Source organism: Tyto alba, unplaced genomic scaffold, assembly GCF_018691265.1.
Source record: "Tyto alba isolate M040663 unplaced genomic scaffold, T.alba_DEE_v4.0 Super-Scaffold_46, whole genome shotgun sequence".
In the NCBI taxonomy this organism is placed as follows: domain Eukaryota; kingdom Metazoa; phylum Chordata; class Aves; order Strigiformes; family Tytonidae; genus Tyto; species Tyto alba.
This window is the reverse complement of record NW_024881322.1, coordinates 2,490,296-2,512,650: the sequence shown is the minus strand read 5'-3', so window position 1 is coordinate 2,512,650 and position 22,355 is coordinate 2,490,296. Positions and strand designations below refer to the sequence as shown.

The 22,355-nt window shown below is 41.5% G+C and overlaps 1 protein-coding gene across 6 annotated transcripts in view; it reads right to left on the bottom strand.

Moving 5' to 3' along the window:
- RBMS3 (RNA binding motif single stranded interacting protein 3) overlaps positions 1 to 22,355 on the bottom strand; it is a 721,589-nt gene that overhangs the window by 150,242 nt on the left and 548,992 nt on the right. For all 6 annotated transcript variants that reach the window (XM_042806473.1, XM_042806470.1, XM_042806471.1 and 3 more), the window contains one exon: positions 7,758 to 7,915. In XM_042806473.1, the coding sequence (XP_042662407.1) occupies positions 7,758 to 7,915 (158 nt within the window). The remainder of the gene's footprint in view (positions 1 to 7,757; positions 7,916 to 22,355) is intronic.

Below are 22,355 nucleotides of genomic sequence, written 5' to 3'. Positions count from 1 at the left end.
CTGGGAAGAGGCCCAATAAAAATATGCTTTCCTTAGGTCCACACTAATAAAATCTAAATACTCTTCTTCAGAAAGCTATGGCACGCCTCTCTTACAGAATGTGCTTGGAAACGTGGGGGAGACGGGCGAAATATGCTTTTTGTCATGAATTAATTCTTCTGATCTGAGATAGGAATTTTTCAAAACGTTGATTGGGAGTGGCATTTAATAAAAATATAATTAACAGGAATGTTATGTGTTAAAAGTTAGCCTCCAGGGGACAGGTTTGCTACAAAAGAATGTCATTTGAGCACAGGTAAACTTAGGGGAAGAGCACTCTTAAATCCATTAGTTTAGTGTGGTGCTTTTGTTTTTTGTTTTTTGTTTTTTTTTTTTTTTTTCATAATTGATAGAAGAAAAATGTGGTAAATAATATTCTGGAGAAAAGATAAAGATCTTAGATACTTCAAAACCTTCTAATGACTATGCAACTCTCATGCTGGAAAGGGGAGAACATCAGCTTCACATGCTAACAGAAAATTGCTTCTGACTAGATCATTCGCAAAGTATAATTTTCAAATTCCCTTCAACAGTATGTTTTTGGTGCTGATCCTAAGAGGATCATAGATAATAATTCATGATTAAATGAAACTTTGAGATAACTACAATGCATCTGAGTATAATTTTGAATCGGGAAATATACTGCAGGAAGAAAATGATCAGAGCCGTAGGCCAGATTCTTACGGTATTTTAAATGGTACAGATAATGATTAAAAAAAAAGAAACTAACAAAACTATGAACATTTATTTTCACCTGTGTCTATATATCTCCAGGTTCTGGAAACTAAGTTGTAAAGTTCCCAGATACAATATGAGTAACTAAACTGTCTAATTGGAAAGGAAGTGAATTTAAAAAAAAATCTGAAAAGGAAGACTGTTTTTATTATTTTCTTCTAGCCATAGTTTGCAAAGTTAAGATATTTCAATATGATTAGTAGAAGAACCAAAAAATTGGGGGTGCTTAAGCAAGTATCACAACCAAATAATTTGATGTTCATGTATTGCTATTAAATATTTATGTTAGATAATTTAAAAAAATGTATGCTACTCTACAGACCACAGTGGCTCCAAAGTAGTCATTATGTGTTGTTATATGTAATAGGGAAATTTTACCATGAAGAAAAAAAAAAGGAAAAGGAAGTGTTTTTAAAAAAAACTAAAGCTCTTACACATGCTTATTATAAAGATTGATGCAGTGTCAAGAAACAACTTAATAAAATTTATATACAAGGAATAACATGATGATTGCAAAATTATTACATGAGAAATATTCAGTACCATGTAATTACCACTCAGTGGTAAAATGTGGGTTTGGTTTACATATACCCTGTAGTCACTTTGCTTAACGATAATAATGTAAATGAAAATCAGGACTATAATTTTTTTTATATCCAGAGTAAATATTTAAAGATTAAATTGTGACGACCACATTCATGCTGTGATCAGCATATGAATATTGATATTTTCTTATATTTATAATAGCAGGAATAATAAATCGGGGGGGGGGGGGGAGGCAATATTTCTTTACTATTTCATGCATTTTGCAAAGATGGACATGGGTAGGTAGAAGCAATATTATACAGTGAAGGAGCCCAAAAAACTGACGCCATCGTTAGAATACACACTGGAGAACTCAACTTCCTTAGTGTGTCAAAAAGATGACCAGAGGGGCAGTTTGATAGCAGTGCAGAAGTACCTTTGTGGGGAGAATAAACTAGGTACTAAGTAGTTCTTTAATCTTGTTGAGAAAGTTGTGACAAGTACCAGATACATTTGAAAGAGAAATTAGGCAAAAACATTTAACTCCAAGGAAGATGATCCACAGGCATGCATTAGATAGAAAAGAGGCAGCTTTTTTTATTCTTAATGATGTCTTCAAATCACTTCTGAAAGTTGTGCTTTAGTAAAAGACAAGTATTATCTCAATATTAGGAAACTGGGTGTTCTTCAACTGCCTGCAATATATAAAAGAGGTCAGGGAAAATGATCTTCAGGTCTTAAATAGTCTAAAGCTACAAGATAGGTTTGAATAGTATGAGGTTTCTTAGCACCCCCTTATGTTGTACTCTTCATCCTTCTGTGGCAACATGTTCACTAATTTATTTAATTTATTTTGCTAATTGAATTCCGGGCATTCTAAGACCCTGATATAGATGCAACCTCCAATTTTCTTCTCTTCTGTAACTGACTTAGATATTTTATGTTCCCAACTTTTCAGCTGGTAAGAAATTGTTTCAAGATGTTTGTGATTTTTGGTTTGAATCCATTTTACGCTGGAAAAACTGTTCCTTTTGTCATTTACAGCCTAGAAAGAGATACTAATTTTGACAAGTTCTCGTCATCGCTCATAAATTATATCTTTTCCCAACATGTCTTGCTCGTATATTCTCCATGTGCAGTCCTGTTTGCATGAACAACAGGAGGCTGTTTACTAAATCAGATGAACATACAAAATCTGCAGAACCCACTCCGGTGAGGACAGAAAAGGCTCCTCTTCTCTGGGGATATGGTCCGCATGACGCCTTGCAGCAAGACCCATTACGCCACCGTTTTGAGCTGCCCGAGTCAGCAACTCTGCACAGAGCCACCGCGCTGAAACCTCTTTGTTTCAGAAGAAATCCAATATCACTAAATGACACCTATGTCACTCTGAAAAAAACCCTGAAAGATGCACAGCTTCTTTTGAGGAAAAGAACGTACCAATTAAAGCCTTGGCTTCAGCGGAAACCGCAGCACATTCATTTCTACTGAAATCCATGCAAAACTTCTATAAATACACTAATGATCCTGTGGGGGCTCAAAGTCTTGTTTCCCCTTTTCTGTTGCTCCCTTTCGGTTGCTGGGTTGAATGTTGTTTCCAAGGACTAAATTTAACACATGTGAAATGCAGACGAGCAGGAGAGAAGCTTAATAAAAAACATACGCAGGTAGAGAAAAGCATCCCATTGGAAACTCTTCCAGAAGAACAAGGTAAGGAAAAGACAAGGATGAAGCCCAAACTCTCAACAACAAAGTGGGTAAATGCCTCACTACAGACCACCCAGCTCTGTCACAGAGGGATGGCAGCACCTCCTTGATATTTCCTTTTGCTCTAAGAGGATAGAGACAGCTAATTGAGAATGTCTTGACTTTGGTCGTTTGCTGGGAACAGCATCATAACATTCCTTTATGACAGTTCGTGTTGGACAGATTTTCTCATGTTACTGGAAAAGAATAGTATGAACACACAGTCATTTCCACCTAGACCCAGGCTGATTTATGCCACTGTCTTCACAGTCTCGGGTTAAGTATTATACAGGTGCCCGCAAGCAGTGCAATACTTGACTGTCTGACTGTCAGCATTTCCATCATAAATTTCTGTTTTCAGAGGCTTATGACTTCGTTGTAAAATGTCGCTTGGGGGGTGAATCTTGCAAGGTCATTTTAAGTTACAAGACAGCAAACAAAAGAAAAAAAGTTAGAGGTTTCTAGCTCCTTCTTTGCACTTTACCACTTAAAAGGACCTATAAAACACTTGTTCCGCTGTTCAGCTGAGTGTGGTGCATGTATGTATGGAATTATTAATATTACTATATCTATAGGGAGGATACTTAAATAATACTTGAATGGTATTTTACTGTGGGGTGATAAAATTAAATTTTTATTTCATTCATTCAGTGGTATCAGTAAGTCCAAGGTATATCCCAAAGCCTCCTTGTCCCCTTTTCCATGTCCCAAGGAGTTTTTCCATTAAACTCACAGTACCTTGGGCTTGGATTATGAAAATTGCTCAGCCAAATTATCTGATGGATCCTAACTTTCCTTACCCTTCCCTCTTCACCTTTAAGGGCTTCGTATCCATTCCATGTTATGGAGTCCAACTGATGTTTGTCCTGGGATCCTGACCCACTTGTCTCTCTCTGGAGTTTGCTCCTCCCTCAAAGTGCAGCTCCATGCCTGACAATTTTCTTAGGGATGTACTGAGACTACCAAAATTTGGTCCAGGTGGCAATGCCAGATGGAAACGTGCGATTTCTCAGAGCTACATTCTCCCACAGGCCTCCCCAGCACCCTGCAGTGATGATGTGAGCCCCTTTCAGGGAGGCCTTTCAATGGAAATTTATCACCACAGGCATTGGAATATTTTACAGATACCACACAAAGTCTTTGGGGTATGTTTGGGATTTCCAGTTTCATCTGAGATATCCAATTATAAAGCAATTTCCTGTGTAATATGTAGGACGCGACAGATCGTTCTTCTGACTGAAAGTAGCAATGACCCTCGTAATACCTAAGCCTGCAGTACTGTCCCAGGGGACAGACTTCTTAAAGCTAAATTTTTAGCACCTTTTCAACTGCCTTCAATCAAACCCTTGAATCAGGAAACCCAAAGCATTTCCCTTCTTCATAAATGCATCCTTAAACTGCCTAGATGTTCTTTATCCCCTGGTGCTACTGACGCTTCTCTGCCTCCAAAATCCTCAGAAATCTCCCTCTAAATGTTCCCCCCTTTCATTTAGCAAAACAGCACCGCTGCTTTGGCACCTCTATGATTGTTTTACTTCTCTATCTTCTCCAACCTTAACGTCTGGAACTCTCCCTTTATGGGCCTGTGGAAAGCCAGGTCTTCCAGCACACAGAGTTACCTCTTCATAAGTGACGACACATCTTCAGAATGGAGTTAAATATTTTCCTCCACGCTCTCAGTACCTTCTCCCATCTGGTAATTCCGGCCTCCCTCGGAGACCTTCTCACTTACTACCTCTGATCTGCATTTTACTCACACAACCAACAACACTGCTAGTGTCCAGTCTGTAAAACTCAAATCATAAGAGATCAACTTTAAAATTATATCTTGAAGAAAGTCTTAAAATCCCATTTCTGTGGCTTTTTTCCTTTGCTTTTTTTTTTTTTTTTTTTTTTTTTTTTTTGAGGATGAAGGACTGTACTTTTGTTCTAAGCTCTGAGGAATCCACTTACACTTTTTAAATGAAAGATCAGATGCCAAAGTCAGATGATTCTCAGCAACAGGGATTGAGAGAAACACCTACAGTTTTAAGTCTTATGATGAAATCCTTTGCGAGGACAACACTGCGTCATTCCCCCTTTCAACACAGAACCTTACAACAGACTGAACTTAGAGCTTCTCATGCACACTGCCTCGTTTTTCCAGTTCCTTACTTCTAGCAAGTATTTCTTCCCCCTCCTCCTAATTTCTCTCCCTGCTCTACGATAGGCTGTGCTTAGTCCCAGCTTCTGCTTGCTGGTGTCAGCAGAAACCCACGCTGCCAAACGGCAACAGCAACTCGAGCCCTGCAGAACGCCAGCTCCCACGGAGAGCCTGGAGCCAGGTAACACGGCTTTGAAATACAAAGCAGAGGCCAGGGGCGAGGCAGAGGCGGTTGTCCAGGGGTTACAACAATTCCCTTTCAACTGGATGGACTTCTGTGGAGCCACAGTCGGAGTCTGAAGCTTCCCTTCTCTGGCCCCTTGCTCATAATTCTCCTCCCCAAAAATCTCCCCTGGGGCATACCTAGGCACAGTTGGGTTCAAGCCACAGTGAAATGCTCTGGAAAGTTTCGGGAAAATCTGTTCGGTTGCTTTTGAGGGACGCAAAAGAGAGGAAATACTTTCACAGCTTAAAAAAAAAAAAAGAGAGCTAGCTTTGTACGCGCATACTTTGAAGGAGGCTGAACTCCAACATGGCCAGACATTACTCAGATAATTTTGATCCAAGAACATTTGAAGTTACCCAGGTTATAAATGATTAAGTAGCCACCTGCAGTACTGTAAATCTGCTAATCATATCCATTTAGGAGAAAAATCTGACAATGGCTGTCTACTGTAAGTCTTTCCTTCTGATTACTTATTTTGAGACTGACTATTCACATAACTGGGCAGAAACAAAAAGTGATTTTTAATCATCATAGTGCTTAATTAATAATTTTGAAACATCAAATTTCAAAATTGCATCATTTTAGTATATGCAAAGTTAACTTTTTCTCCTCTGCTTCTGTGGCTCAGTTAAGAGCTATGCTTAGCAGCGTGGCACATTCCACAAACAGGCAAGATATACTGTGACAAAAGGCCCTGGGTCACAAGGAATAGTAGCCAGGATCACCACGTGAGTTGCCGATTTGAACTTCTGAAATCTTATCTGGACTTAAATACAGCTGCCATCCCCTACCTGTACTGCATTTATACCCATTCAGTGTGTGCTCACACTGGGCTGAAACATTCATGACTACGAGCAAAGCTAAACAAATTAATCTATTTGGACTGACATGCAGGAAAGAGATACCAAATAGCAATTTATTTCAAAAAGAAGGTCATACGGTCATGTAATTCAATCCTGTATTGATAATTCTGCAAAGACAAGAGTCAGCATTCAACTATAGTTCTGAATTCCTGGATTGACTCTGGCCTCATTCAAGTCAATGGGAGATCTGCTGTATACGTTGATGGAGCCAAAGTTTTACCCCTCTCTTGTTTGCATGGTGAATTACACGACCTTCATGGTAGATCACTATAGGTTTCTTGAAATCAGTTACATAATGAAATACATTTCCACAAACAAAGCCAATTTTTTAAAATGCAAATTTATCTGTGTGTTACACTAATCTATATTTAGTGAGCTAGAAAAACTCATGTTATTACCTGCAAGAATGCATACGGAACAGTCATCTTCCAGCACAAATGTTTTGCTTTTTTTCGTTTGAATTCAGACAGTATTATCTTAACATTCTTTGCACGTGATGATCTTTCACATCAAGGACAAAGGTCACACTACCATGTCACTTATCTTGCAAGCTACCTTTTTATCATACAGTACCCCATTTCACTCAGTGTTACGAGTTACTAACAGAAGTGCCATGATATACTAAGATAGAGCGTTTTTCAGAGAAAGTCACAAGATGACTAAGCCTTTTTGCCTCTACAGAGCACAATGTTATGAATATTCTGTAGAAACAATGAATTGGGATTTTTTTCCTTTTTTTTCGAAGCAGAAGACTGATTTACAGCACAATTGCAAATCTCTCTTATTTGCCTTTTCAATACCTTTCTATACATAGATCTCTATTCCTTGGCTTTTCAAAAGAAAACTATTTGATTTGAGAATGTTTCAAGCTGAAGAGAATCTATGTAAATATTCTCTGAGAGTAAACATGGAAACTTGTCTATCTGTCCTGACAATGAAGTACATGGTAATAGCATGCTGCCCATTCTGTCTAAAATATCTGACTACTTCAATAGGACTTGTTATATGCAAATATTTCTTCTCAAGCTCTTCTCACAGGCTTGAGTTGCCTGCAGCTTTCAAGGAAGCCACATTTTTTCAGTTATAGTTCTTCCCCTTTGCTCTTCCAACTGCTAAATTTACTTTTCCCTGTTGCAAAATCGTTGCTAAACATTTAAACAGTTTCTTCACCAAGTGTGTGCTTTTGGCTGTAGGACATTTATTATTATCCAAGCTTGATACTGCATGGATAGCTCACTATTCCTAGCCATTTTTATGTACATATACATACATACAATGAACTACTTTTTAGAGCAATGAAATGAACATCCTTCTGTATTGGTGTTCTTCAGCTCAGTGGAAAGAACAGACACCCAATCTGATAAAGGTGCTGCTCTGCATTTTCCATAGCTATGAAGCTTCAGAGTTACGGAACAGACAGCACTTGCAAAGGATCAAAGCGAAAAAAAGTGCATGAATCAAAAAAGAGTAAAAGTTTCACCTGGCAAAGCCGACTCCTCTGCTGACTCCATTAGCATCTCTTAATATTCTGGTAGAAATGACATGTCCAAAGGGTTTCAGCATATTCTCCAGTTCCTGCTCATCCATGGAAACGGGTAAATTTGAGATGTATAGATTTGTGGGATCTTGCTCTTGTTGCTATGACAAAATAAGAGAAATATCCTCAGTTAGGCTTAGCACATTAGAATACCTTAGGCTCGTACAACAAGGGTTACTCAAAACAAGACCAAGCCAAGAATTTATGACTGCATTAGAAGGAAAGCTGGGCAATCTATTCATGAGGGCAACATGTTTGCAAAATTTCTGAAAACTCTTATGAATGTGCTTAATTCTGTGCATGACTGCTCTTACTGAACTCAGTGACACTACTCATTTATAGAAAATTACTCTCATGCACAAATGTAATCGGGATTGTGTCCTAATTTAGCAAACAGATTGTGAAGACAAAATGATTTCCACAAGTGTGCTCACTGTTAAAATAAATAAATAAAAAACTCTCAACACATGTTTTAAGCAGATGTGCTTTCCGGCCTGCAGACTTCCCATTCAACCTGTTCATCATGAGCAAGGTTGGTTGAAAACACAGAACACTTTTCATAATATCTTTTCCTTTTCTTCTCCCCATCAGAAATGTCTTGGTTGATCATGTGCAACAAGACCTAACTGGGTGGGTGGGAGTTCTGCAGTTCAATCTAAGGTCCTGGAGAGACAGGACACATGTTTATTCTCAGACTGAATTAAAATAGCTTATAAAACTAAAGCCTGTAGTATGAATAATTGAGAAAACAAATTTGAAGACAGCTTTCTCATTCTATTTCAGGTTTTCAGGCTCAACTTCCATTGTGGCAACCATTCCAACTTCTATTCTTGCTTGTGAACTACTGCAAAGTAACATGAAAGAGGCATAGATGATGTACGTAAAGTGTATTAAAGCAGTAAATAAAAGCCTTGTCTACGGACAAACAGGTCTTGATTACATTAAATCAATTTAGTTAAGCCCTTGCAAGTTTTCATGGCTCTGGTTCCATTTTTGTTGATAAAAGCTTTACATAATACCTGATCACCTGTCAGTAGAAGCCTGATTGGGATCAGGCATGCCTACATAATTTTAGCTAATGCTTAATATCCAAAAATGTAAGATACAATCTTTATGCTGTGCAGTAAGCCAGACAATACCTTACCTGACAAAGCCTTCTGAGACAGATTTTTGGATCCTTTTTCATTACACATTTCAATGGGCAGAATTAATTTGTACTTGTTCAACACTGAGATTTATATGACAAGAGTATTGCCTTTTTTTTTGCTATGAGGTGTCCTAAAACCAGATTAATAATCTTGCAGCAGCACCACAACCTTACACCGAAGAAATTACACACAGTCCTGTAGCCATCTGCCCTGGTTTAACTAAACTAGTTTCAAATTACACTCCATTAAAATCAGTGCAGATGTGTCTCGTCAAACACAAGGAACCACATGTCCTATTTCTAGAAAATGTATGAAGACAGGACAGAACCAAGATGTCTGCTCCATCACTGCCTTGCACATTCAGGGCCCCCAAAATGGAAGCAGAAATCGTTTCAAGCTGTGATTCACACACCCCATCTTTGCAGGGGCAAGAATGATCGAGCAAAGTCTGGCGTAGCTAAATACCAGAATCAGAAGCCAAAACAAGTTTTCAGCTTCCCTTGACCTAGGCTCAAGGGAAATTTTAGCCCTTTTGGATGAGACAAAAAGCTGCCAAAGGATACCCCAAGGGGTCCAAAATCAGGAGGCGTGTAATACTGTTCTACTGCATAATTTGGATTCTGACCTGTGAACACTTGCCTTTGGACATACTGCTTAATGCTCAGTGCGTTCTAGCTTTGCATCTCCAGACCCACTGCCCCACGAAACAACACATTACCATGCAGGTTGAATTCCCCACTGTTTTGCAAAACAGAAATAAAAGAACGAAGTAGGCATATTTTCAAGCTGCTGTCCATAAAAAAAAATATACCCAGTTATTACCACGCCTTATAGTAAGGGGCAGAGGAGAGGAAAACCACACATACATGAACCTACTGCAAATTGAACTGAAGTTACAAACCCCAAATCTAGAAAAACATTCTTTCCCTCTGCAGTCATCTTTCCCTGCAGTCATCTCCCTTTCTCTCACTTCAATTTACATTCATACAGATCTGAAAGCTTGTTCCTCTCCAATAACTAAGAGATAGTAGTGAAGGGTCAGAAGTGGTACAGCTTCAACAATGCAAGGAAAATCATGCAAACAGTCCTGGAGGGAAGGTAGGCAAGAAAAGAGAGGAATATGAGCTTCAGATGATACTTTTAGCTTTGGGAAAAACAAACAAACAAAAACCCAAAACATTTTCTTTCCCCTTTATTTTTTCCACATTTTTCCACTTTTCTGTGTGCAAACTATTTCAGTTCTATTGCTTGCTACTTCCCCCCCTCCCCTCCCCACAAGCCCCAGAAAAAAAAAGAAAGATATAGGAGTTAGGAAGCATCTTCACTGTTACTAAGCACTTTGAAAATGTGAGCAATGGAGGCAGTTAAAGCAGAGGCATTACAGAAGCAAATCAAAGTAGAAACATTTGCAATTTCAATAGGCACAGTTTTTCAGAAATTATCACATTGTTATGCAAACCTCTACCCAACGATTGGTTAAGGACTTTGATTAATCAACCAATCAGTGATCAGGGACTGACATCCCTTGTCAATATTTAAAAAAAATATGCAGATGAGATCCCCACAGCCAAAGGACTAATACGAGAAAAGCAGAGTTATCCATCAGTAACTGCACAACAGTCTTTGCTTTCACTGAAGCAAGTCAGTCCCACAGAATATTAAAATGAGAACTTTTCTTTTGACTACTCAGTTTTCAAGCTGGGGCAAACAAATAAAACAAGTAAGAACCATTGCCAACATGTCTCACTTCTGGAGTAGGAACACATAAGTCTTTTAATTGTGTTAGAGATTAAATGCCGTTGTTTTAAACATCTGTAGAAAGTTTAGCTACACTCTGAGGATGAATGAAAGACTAGCAGGCCAGGCCATAGTCACTCTCTCACAAGGATTTACCAAGCCTATCTTTTATCAACATGATAAAGAAGAGCTGCAAGCAGAGAGAGACAGATGAGGCCGCTCATGCTACCTCCACAACGCAAGAGTGTTTTCTAACAAAGGAAAAAAAATCCACATTATTTTTCCTTACTATACAAATATAACATTTAGAGAAATACCCCTTTCCTTTTCAGAGAAATATCACCCCACAGAAGCCGTATCTCACACCACACGCTGAAAGAAGATGAAATACCTTCCCAGCAACAAAGCCGGGAGCTGAGCAGGCTTTACAGGAGCGGTGTGGAGCCCAGCTGCCCTGTCACAGAGAAGCCAGATCCCACGGCCACCTACTCTCACAAACCCCTGTTTCTCAGGCTCAGCACCCCGCTCCCAGCCTCTGGGACTCCTTGTGACCTGTTTCGGTTGTGCAGAGATACCCTCTGCTACGTGGCGGTGCTGACACATGCTCCTCATTTTGCCCGAGCCTTTTCACCCCAGATTCCCCAAGCTCCTGCGTGACATACTCGCTTCCCTGGCCCAGTTAACTGCCAAGCTTTTCAGCGTGAAAGTCAGGCATCCTGTTGTTCAAAATGTGCCTGTTTGTTGACCAGAAGAGCCTACCCAGAACCATAAATCCAAGCACCCTGCAAACTACTAGCCTTTCATAATCCTAACTAGTTGATGGTTAGTTTTCTGTCTTCAGTGAAGGATCACACCCCAAGGTCGCAGGACTGGTGGCAATGGTGGCGTCTGGATCCACACAGCGTGGCCCATGTTCCTTCTGGTTCATTTAATTCTTTCTATGGCTTTTCACTAGGCGTTAAAAAATGCTACTTCCCATCTTGGGATGTTAAAATCTCCTTTGTTATTGTGCCCGGTCCCAAACTGGACTGCCTGGGCAGTCATCAGTGAGAGGGCTGCAAGTCGTTCACGCGATACGGTCACTTCAAAACGGCGTTTTCCCCCCTTACGCCCCCACTGTTGCGGGCAGGATCAGAAGGGGCGGGGTGGCACAAAGCCACACGCTCCCCACAAACACCTCCAACAGCACCGCGCCTCCGACGGCCCCACCGCCGCCAACTTCCCAGCCCCCCCGAGCGGATCCTGTTGGAGAATGGCTCAGAGACGAGGGTCCTGAGCCCCCCGAGCAGTTGTGTGATCAGAACCTGCTCTGGCTGCTGATGCTGGGCCTCACCAGGGTTTGCCTGCAGCTGCTCGCAGCTGCTGATACAGGAGGAATGTCAAGGACGCTTCAGCCCTGTGTACCGTGGTGTGTCGAAAACAGGTTAAGGGGAATTAGGAATAGTGGTCTGAGAAACCCAGCGTTATGGTAACGGTGGTCTGAGAAACATTGTGTTACGGTGCTGTCGTGTATCGAAAACAAGTCAACAGGAATCAGAAATAGTATCATGAGAAACTTAGTGTTGTGAGAAGCTTGTGCTGTTAGCTAACTGCAAGTAGGTGGACCGTGCGAATACGACCTTTAGAGCTTAAGCCAATCAGCTAGTGACTAGTAGGCATAATAATTATCATTGTATAAGTATATGTACCCTGGACCAATAAAGACACACGTTGATTGATGCTCTATCGCCCACACTGAACCCGTCCCGGCGTGTCGTTTGTCCGCGGCTCCGCGGGATCCCCCCTCCCCTGCCGCCGCCTGGGCTTTTGCGAGCCCCGTCCCGCTTTCCCCCTCGGGGCCACACCAGGGACACCCGGCTCGGCCCCGCATTGCCGGTGGAACGGCATGCCTGTTGACACAGTCTTCCCAGAGCACAGCGGCCTCTCGGGTTTAATCCCCGCCGTGCGAGAAGGGTCCCCCCGTCCCCCCCCCCCCGAGGGGGAGCAGGGCAGGCTGCCGCAGCCAGGTGGGGTTGGGGGCTGGAGGAGGAAGGGGGCTGCCGGGAGCGGCTGAGGGCTCGCTGCAGTTTCTGTGGCACGGCTCTCCCCTGCCTTTCCCAGACCCCCTTGTGCCAAACGCGGCTAATTAACGGGTACAGGTCCAGGCCAAGTCGCTGCTCCTCAAAGGGAGCGGGAAGGCAGCTGTGGAGCCTGCTGTGTGTGCCAGCTGCAACAGCATCATGCTCAAGGCATGCGAACTTGCAAGCGCAGCCCCGAGGCACCGTCCAAAGCCTGCTCCCAGCCGTCCGCCCCGAGGTTCGTTTTACCCAAGATCTCCCGTTTGACAGCCCGAGGAGGGTCACATTTTCCGAGTCCAGCTTTCACTCGCATCGCAGCCCCGCAGAAACAGAGGTGAACTCAGCCAGTCAGCCCCAGCCCTCTGAAATCCCGACGCAGCCTCACACTAGACTGAACTCATTCTGGGGTCCTGGTGTGTGCCGGTCCGTGCGGGTACACGGAGTGAAACAGAATGGGCCAACAACAACAACAAAAAAAAAGAAATTAAGCCGGTTGAAGCTCCTCTCCAGACAAACGGAGGGATTTTTGCAGCTCCCTCTGCTCCCTTCCCAGCCTGTCGTAGCCCCAGTACCTCAGCTGCTTTGGCCCGTGGGCTCCAAGGGCATTAGCTGCATGAATACGTTACACCATTCTGGCTGGGGGGTGTACATGATAGACACTCCCAAACTGGTCAAAACCACAGCTAGGAAGGCTTAAAATTGTGAATACTGCGAACTAACAGTAGGTCAAACCCAAGTTTTTGCTTAACTCAGAGCATTTCCAGCATTCAGCAGCAGGTGTCCCGCTGCAAAGCTCTGGAGTTCAGTAGTCAGGAGCAGTTGTACCAGGGAAACAGCCAGAAATTTTGTCACTGGTTTTTAGCAAGAACTGGGCCAGCCACTCAGCTCCCAAGGCCTGTTCCAAGGAGGTTAAAGAAGTTTATAATGCAAAGGATTTGAAACGCACTACACCAACAGCATCTGAAACAGCTAAAACCCAGTGGAGAGCGTGCTGCAACTCCAAGTCTGCTGTTTGCTTTGCTGAACCCTCCCACCCACTTTTGAAAGAAAGGACAGGGCTCAGATGGGATTTTTCCTCCCATCTTGAGATAATCTTTGGAAGCAACGCATGAAAAGCTGAAAGAACAATTCCCGCTTGTGCAAGAAGAGGCTGAGCCTCTTTACGTAGTACATTTAGTAATGCATTCTTTAGAGACACATGTGTAGGGAGGGACGGGCAGTTTTTGGCTATGTTATTTTTTCCCAAAAGGAACTCAAACCTCCTGTAATCTCAGAAGGGCCGGAAAGCGAGTGTTTGGTTTATCCGGGAACCCTGTGTCCCAATTCTTTTTATTCAACCTAAATTATTTCTCCTTAGAGCAGCTTGTTCTAGGAAGCTAAGTGCTGATCATTAGTTCAAACTTTTCCTTTTTCCATCTTCCAAACTTATTCTGGGAATATAACTTTGTATGTGAATCAATATGATATTCTGACCTCCTCTTTTTAAAGATATAGTCAATATTTATATTAATAGATCATACGTTTTTCTTGTCTAATAAACTGAGACTTCATCATATTAACACTGACACAGGTCACCTTTAGAAGCATGGTCCTGTCTTTCTGAACATTTTAGATCCAGGTTCAAATCACCCTCAATTAGTGTTTTCCCAAAACTAGTCCATCCCTGCCTAATGGCCATCTTCAGGCTATGTATGTAACTACTTCTTTCCTTTAAAGATTTGAGTTGAACTTCTGACTCCCCTCAACATAAAAATAGTTATGCTTTTTATGGAAAAAGCCATTTATGTGGAACCATTTATATGAAAACAGATCACTTACATGGAAACATTTATATGCCATTTCATACATTTTCCAGTGTTTGATCCGTATTTTGAAAACTGCAGTTGTCCTGTAGCATCGGTGTCATCTTCCGTTTATTAGATTATTTCTAAACTGGATTCTACACAAGTCACTGAGCTTAAATGAAATTCAGAGGAAGCATGTAATACTTCCTCTTAGTAGTTTCACATCTAATATCTCTTCTTGTTGTTTTATTATTTAATATTTACTTTTTTTGGTTCTGCAGATCATGAGAACTTTCCAGGACATCTGAAATAGACATTCATTTGAAAGCTGATTTGATATGCATTTGAGTGGATTCACACATCAAAAATCTGAACTAAAAGATTTTTTTCCCTCAGTTTTCTATTGTTTCTCCATTTATTCCTGCTGCTTTTTCACATTAATGTGGCATATTTTTGCACATATGTAAAAGACGCCTGGTTATCAGGCACAGTATATTACTGAATTTATAATTCAGGTGTTTAACTTCAGATCTAATACCTAATGTCTGCATGTAACATTTGGAGAGGTTCTCTCTTCACTGACCTATCCAAGCATGGCAGGATGCTCCCAGCTTTGTTATCACAGTTAGATAGGATGAATATGGGCCAGTGGTCTGAAAGTTAGAAGAAAGTCACTCTAATCTCCACCACCTCCCAGTATCAGAGAAGCAATGGCAGGAAACCCTCTTCTTCCCCCTCAGGGGGGTGGGAGGGAGGGGTGCCGTGCAGCGGCTGGGGACTGGGATCGTGCCCCCATACACCTGTATGGTGCCTTTCAAATCAAGGAAGAAACACTGACTTGAAGCAAATGATAGTAGCCCTGCTTTCAGAGGTTTTTCACGTTACAGTTTCATTTTTAAAAAAAAAAGAAAGAATAAACAAACTAACAAAGTCACATGAAACACTTGGTATAGCAGTGGTCCCGACCACACAGCCTCTCAGAATTGTTAATGGCATATTTTGAGCCATCACTGCAGTAACACGAGGTGAACGGAATTAATCAAGTGCAGCTGCCAGGGTTCCCTTTGACTTTTTTCTGACTTACTTGATTCCCTTTGTGTGGGCATGTTTTTAACAGTGTAGACAGCTAAATCAATGGCCAGTTAACTATTGATCCTTGGCTGGTTTTACTCTCTCGTTGAGCAGCAGACCGAATGGCTTACAAGTCTGTACAGAAAGCCTAAACTTTACATGGTTTTTATTAGTGCACTAAGTACCAATAATCCAACAGATACGGCAGAAGGAAACTGGCAAAAGCAGTGCTGGCTGCCTTGTCAAGAGTCCTTCCAAAGCTCTTTGCAGGAGGCACTGCCAAAAGCACGAGCTATCTCCTCAACCAAGACAGTATCTAAACACTGAAGGTTTTGTAGGGAAAGTACTGAAGAGCAGAGGACATCGGGGTATTCAAAGCAGCCTATTTTGTCTTAGGTACCTTCAAAAGAATCTGGGTGCTGTTTGATGGCCTTCCAAAGGCTCCAATATGTAAAAATTCAACATCCTGAGATGTTAAACCTCTCTTTCAGCCTGAGATGTCTACTTCCTGGTAGTCACCGTGCCAGTTTAGACTGAGTGCTGACTATATTTCATAAATTATCTTTCTTCCCTACCCAACCCTACCCGACTCTTACACTACAATAGTTCAAAATTTATTGGCAAAATGGTTTTTCCACAGAGCTGCAGGAGATTCGGCCTACGCACAATTATGCAACTACTATACTGCAATAATTAAGCCCAGTCCATCAAACATTCTAAAACTAAACCTGCAGCATGTGTTTTCTGTATAAGCTTGATTGTCAACAAGGCATATGAAAAGCCTGTTAAAGACAACAAAGTCACTTTCTGAAAACACACTGCCAGTTCTGTGCATGAACACAGAAAACACTCAGGTGTTATTCTGAAGAAAAGCATTTTCCCAATGATTTTCAGAAATACTTTATTGCTATTTGCATAGTAAATTTAAGCACTTTTGAGCTTTATAATGACCCAAGAACAGAACTCCTGCCATTTGGAATCTTTTACCTGGGATCATCTAATTAGAAAAGCGAGATGTGACTCAGGCATCCGGCCTTACTGTGCCATCACTGCAACACACTTTGCAGTTCTTAAACATGGCATAGGCTAATATTTGCTCTACCAAATTTTGTCAAAAAATTGCAAACAGGCAAATTCCTAAAAACCATGACCTATGCAGAGAATAAGAACAAAAGCACTGTAGGAATTTATTTGTCACAAATACCTGTATCAGCTCCACGGTAGAGCATTATTTATAAGTACTGTTTTAATTAAAACCATGAACTTTAAAAAGAGTTCACAGTTTATATATGCCCAAGATTTCTTCTCACTGTGCAAACTATCAGTGCTGCGCCATGCTGTGTAAGCTGGACTCAGCTTTCTTTTAATTAAGTTTGTTCATGGACAGCACAGCATTTGATAAAGCTAAATATTGCTGGAAACGAATTGTTATCGGTCTGTCCAGTGCAGAGCTGCTGCAGAACCTTCCATCATGCATTTCACCTGCCAATGGTGATTTGATTTGCCCTCTGTCTTGTGTGACAAATACGGACTTGAGTCGCTATGGGTGCTGCCTTCAAAGCACTGCGTAAGATACATGGTACCTCCTTTTATTTCCACAAAATACAATCATAACCCGAAATATCACAGAGTGATATAAACCCCTATTTTTCATAATTCTGCTGTTATAAGGTGAGATTTTTAGAACTTTGTACCTCTTCGTTTTCCTAGAAACAAATTTCCACAGGTTCCAACTTGCACAGTGCACTGCAGCCAAAAAGGCAACTCATCCTTCTACAAAAAACAGTGTCGCTCTAGCTTTGAAGGTGTTCAGTTGCCTCTATATTCTCTTTCACACTGTTTTAACAACTCCTTTGCTATTTATATTGCTGTTAAGCAAGAATCAATTAATTACCTCAGATTATCTGAAGGCTGTCTATAACAATTTCTGAAAATGTTACATAATCTCCTGGCCGTGAACCCTAAATTAGACACTCACTGATGATCTCTGAAAGCAAAAGGCCGATTTGTCAGATGAGCTGCAATCTTAAATTGAACACCTTACCTATTTATTTTGATTTGTCACCGACTGTGCTCTAGTGAACCTAAGACACCGCGTCCTATTGCACATAAGGCAACAGTACATCGAGTAGGTTTATTTGCTTTATGCTATACTGGGTTAATGACATGCTGATTAATGTGTATTTTCCAGGATTTTCTTACTGATTTTTAGACAGGAGTAAAGTCCTTTGCCCATGCATAGAATCAACGATTCTTGCAATTCAACTCACACTATTTGCATCCTCACTGAAATGTGTTTTACATGTTACTGTCCCACAGAAAAGGTGTGTATGTGTGCATGTATATACTGACACAAACAGAGAAAGAGGAGGTCACAGAAGAGATCATTTGCTTTACAGAGGACATAGCATGCGACCAGACCATGGTGTAAACTTTCCATTATCAATAATGGAGGAAAGAAAACTAATTCGATCTAAAATACCATATGCGCTAAATGAGTAAAATCAAATTAACAACTTAAAGTGCTCTTAAAGAAAGATTTTAGAAATATGCACAAAAATCATCCCATTGTCATGGATTCTTGTGATTATTTGGCATTTTGAAAAACATGACACACATAAATAGTAAGTATTTAGTAGCACTGCTTACTTCAGTTCTTTAAAAAAATATCTGCAGTGCCAGTGACTCTAACTAGCTGAAATGCAATTTTTTTTAGTATGCAAAATGTTCAGTGCAAAAATGTCCAAATGTAATAATAACTAAAAAAATATTTACAATTCTTTTTGCTCTACTTAAAACTTATAATACTGCCAAACACCTCACATAATCACAAGGAGTTTCAAGATGCAACTCAGAAAACATAAAACTCTTTCGAGAATTCTATAGTTCCCCTTTGCCTAAGCTGAAATCTGTAAAGTTATGGTAACAGATCCTGAAAAGCTGGATTTGTGTGCAAAGCAATAGAGATTCTAGAGTAAATGGTTAAAATTATGACAGGATTTCTAGATCTCACTTTTTTAGTATACATTTGTCAAGGTGGCAACTCTTAAGCCACGGTCTGGTGACTCCTGGAGCTGACTGGTCTGTGCTACTGTCTTATCTCAAAGTTTCAAGCAGGATGTCTCTGTTCTCATGACAGTAACTGGATCAAAAGGATTGCAAATGGTAGTGGAAATAAACTGTTTTCTCCCTCATCTATCTCAGGATACAGTAATACCACTCACTCAGTGCAGACAGAATCTGGCATTGTAGAGGACAAATTTGGGTTCCTCAAACAGTAGATTTAAGGCGTTTAGATCAGCCGACGGATCAATCCCTCCCATGTACTTCGTGGAAACTGTGCCAGGTGTTAGAGCAGAGGTTGCACGTTGCTCCTCAAGCTCAGGAAAGGAAGCAATGAGACTTTCTAAATGACAGGAGTGTGACAAAGGGAAGGGCTTTGTTGTCTGATCTTCCAGTGGCCACAGGTTGTCATGATGAGCCAGCCGAGGAACAAGTTACAGATGTTTCCATGCATGCGTAACCCGTACTTGGCTGAGGTGGCTTTAGGACTTTCTGTCCACTATTTCTAGCAGCTGTTCTCCCTAAGGGCAGAATATTTGCTCTTTCATGGCCTGATCCTTCTCTAACTGAATTCTATAGCAAAAGTTTCATTGGTCTCAGTTGCCAGCATCAGGAACTGTGCTTGGAAAATATCTTCAGAACTATTTTCAGATTAATAAAGGTGCAAAAAACCAAGTGGATGCATCTCCTCTGATGATTATCATGCTTTTATTGTTTACCTTTAATATCTCCTTTCAAAGCTGCCAGCAAAATTAAGACAATATGGACTTTAAATGCTACATAGGTATGCGGGGTTAAATTCTTATGAATATTGCATCTATCTGTGGATCAATAGGAACTTACTTATTTCTCTTCAGACGCTCCTCTAGGTTGGGGATAAGTCCGGAAACTCAGATTTCTTCATGTAAAATTCAAAGCCTTAGCAGTTAACTGTCTACACTTGCACTGAAAAAAAGACTGTAGCTATTAACAGTAGTAAATTATCAGCACTGGGAAAGCATTAGAAGCTTTAAGAGGACTTTTTGGGACAGTATAATGCTTTTTAATATTTGGCCTATTGACCCAAAGGCGTATTCAAGCAGCACAGAGATCCCATGTGATTGCTTGTGAAGAAAACAAAACACTTTCTTTTGTCATGTTTTACATTACTTCCTATAAACCATAAATGAAGTCAGAATTTTCTTGTCTGGGAATTCCTGTTGGGATAAAGGTTGAGGTCTACTTAGCCTGAGTCCATACAAACTGCTAGAGAACAGTTATTCATCTTGATGCACATGCCAGAAATGGAAACCTACTAGTCCTTGAGGATGCATCAGTTTTCAGGGAGTCTGGATTCTTTTAAATACTACAGAAACTTAAGAAAAAATCTACATAGATACTGCTTAAGGAAAACAAATTCCACCATAAAACACAGCCTTGACAGTTTTATTTTGAGAAAGCCGTATTTAACACAGACAAAAATACCATTCCCATTTAAGATCAGGCACAAATCACAAAACATACACTGCAGAAATACTTATACTTTTCCTAAGTGCATCAGATATAAAAAGGCAACCAAGTCATTTTTCAAATGTGACAAGGGATGGTTATCACTCAGAAGCACGACAGACACAGCAATACCACATTTTTCCCCGTGTGTGGAATATCTGACGCTGAGTCAGCAAGTCCCAGCAGAGGGTTAGCAAAAAGGCCTTGAAATACTCAATTTCCACCCTCACAGATGAAAGTCAGGAAATGTTATTAGTAAGTGAAGAAAGTGAAACACTGCCTTACTTTAAAAATAAGATATTAAAATAGAACAAGTGGCAGGATTGAATTGCTGTGGTTATTGCTGCTGAATCCCCTTTGCGCAGAAGCATCTGAGCTGTCCGCGCTCTCCTCCGTGCCCATCAGAGCAACTCTTGCTCCTTGTGATGAGAATGCCTGGGTAAATGAAGTTCAGATTGGGGGCCAACGTCAGGAAAGCAACGGAAAAGGGTTAACGATGGGGCTAAAACCCTGCCTCTCCGCCACATCAAGCAGGCACGGTCCGGTGCTGTGCAGGCTGCAGTCTCAGCAGTGCTGGCACTGCCCCACAAAGTTTTTGCTGCCAGAGGAGTCCACTGCCCCACAGCTGCAGCCAGTGTCAAAAAGCAGAGCCTGGACTGCAGGTAGCCTGGGGCTGTGACCAGCTCCAGGGAAGCAGCAGAGGCTACAACTGATGAAGAGGAAAAGCTCAGCAATGACATCGGACAAGTCAATAACTCATGGTGGCCACTGGATGAGCAGCAGAAGAGAAGACGCCACATCAGTCTCCAGATGGACATCACAGGGAAGAGGGGCCGGGCGTCTGTCATTCCTCACGGCCTGCTTGGCAGAGGGAGATGAGCAAAGTGTCAAAGCTTCCCTTCCCTGACACAAAAACACCAGCGCCACGGGGGAAGAAGCCATTATTTAAGGGTATATTCTGCTGCGTGTAGGCAGAAAATAGGGATCTGAGTGGCACGGCGCATTAGCCAGAGGTTCAGGGAAAGCCAGGGGACCGTAGTAGACACTCCTACAACTCTACAACATTGGGGGAAAAATCAGGGATAGAGAGAGCAGGAACAGAAACATGGTTCTTCTCTTGCCAGCTGATGAAAGCAGAGAGAAGAGGGAATTTTACTGTGCTTTTCCATCTACAAAGAGCAGAGCCTCTGTGCAAGATGTGGGGCAGCAAACCAGAAAGGAGTCTATGAACTCTCTTACTTTCCAAAACCAAGGAAAGCATGAGTCCTTCATGAGTTTTCCTACAAACCTGTCATTAGTTCCTTCTGCCTTTCATATCAGCGAGGAGAGCGCAGTTTTCTGAGCAGTAAATGCTGACTCAGGTTTTCCAAGCCAATAAATGTTTCCAGTTGCATATTCACATAAAAAAAAAGACAAAGGCAACAATTTTCTGAAGAAGGAAGCAGCAAACTACTCTGAAATGGGAACAGGTACGCCAAGGTGCGTAACGTGGCCAGTTCTATCCACCTACTAAGGATCAAGACAGAACTACCAGGCAATTTTGTTGAGCCATGAAGAGCCATAACCTGGTCCTGCTGTGGAGATGAAAAAGAATTACCCTCTGCTCAAGAAACTGATGTGAAAGGGTACATGTACTGTTCTTGCGGCAGAAATAAGGAGCTTCAAGAAGGCCGTTAAGCAAAGATGCCTGGCATTTGAACTGAAATCACGGACGCAGTTGTCTGCAGCAGAGCTGGGGTGGCTGGACAGGAGCTCCGCAGCACAGGGCTGCTCACAGGGCAGCGAGGACTCGCTCGGAGGTGTCGCTGTGGAAGGACGCCTACCCGCAAAAGCTCGTGCAGTTCAGCTCCTTTGTAACCAAGAGACCAGGAGGCAAACTGTACAGGAATGGCACAAGATGATACAAGAGAACAGTACAGCAGAGCTTGAAAAATAATACAAGTTGAAATTCAAGGAAGAGCACGATGCTTGAACCCAAGTACACGTGACCAGTCCCTGTGAGGAGGAGGAAAGTGAGAAGGAAATGCTCCAAGCCCTGTAACTCTGTCTTTCCATCTCTTTCCACAAATCTGGACTTGGCCGCTCTGCCTAGCACACAAGTGGCTGTGACTGCTCACATGTCAACGATTTGCTGTGTTGTACTGAGCTGGCCTGTGAGAAAATGCACTAGCATTTAAATATTAAGCTCTCTGA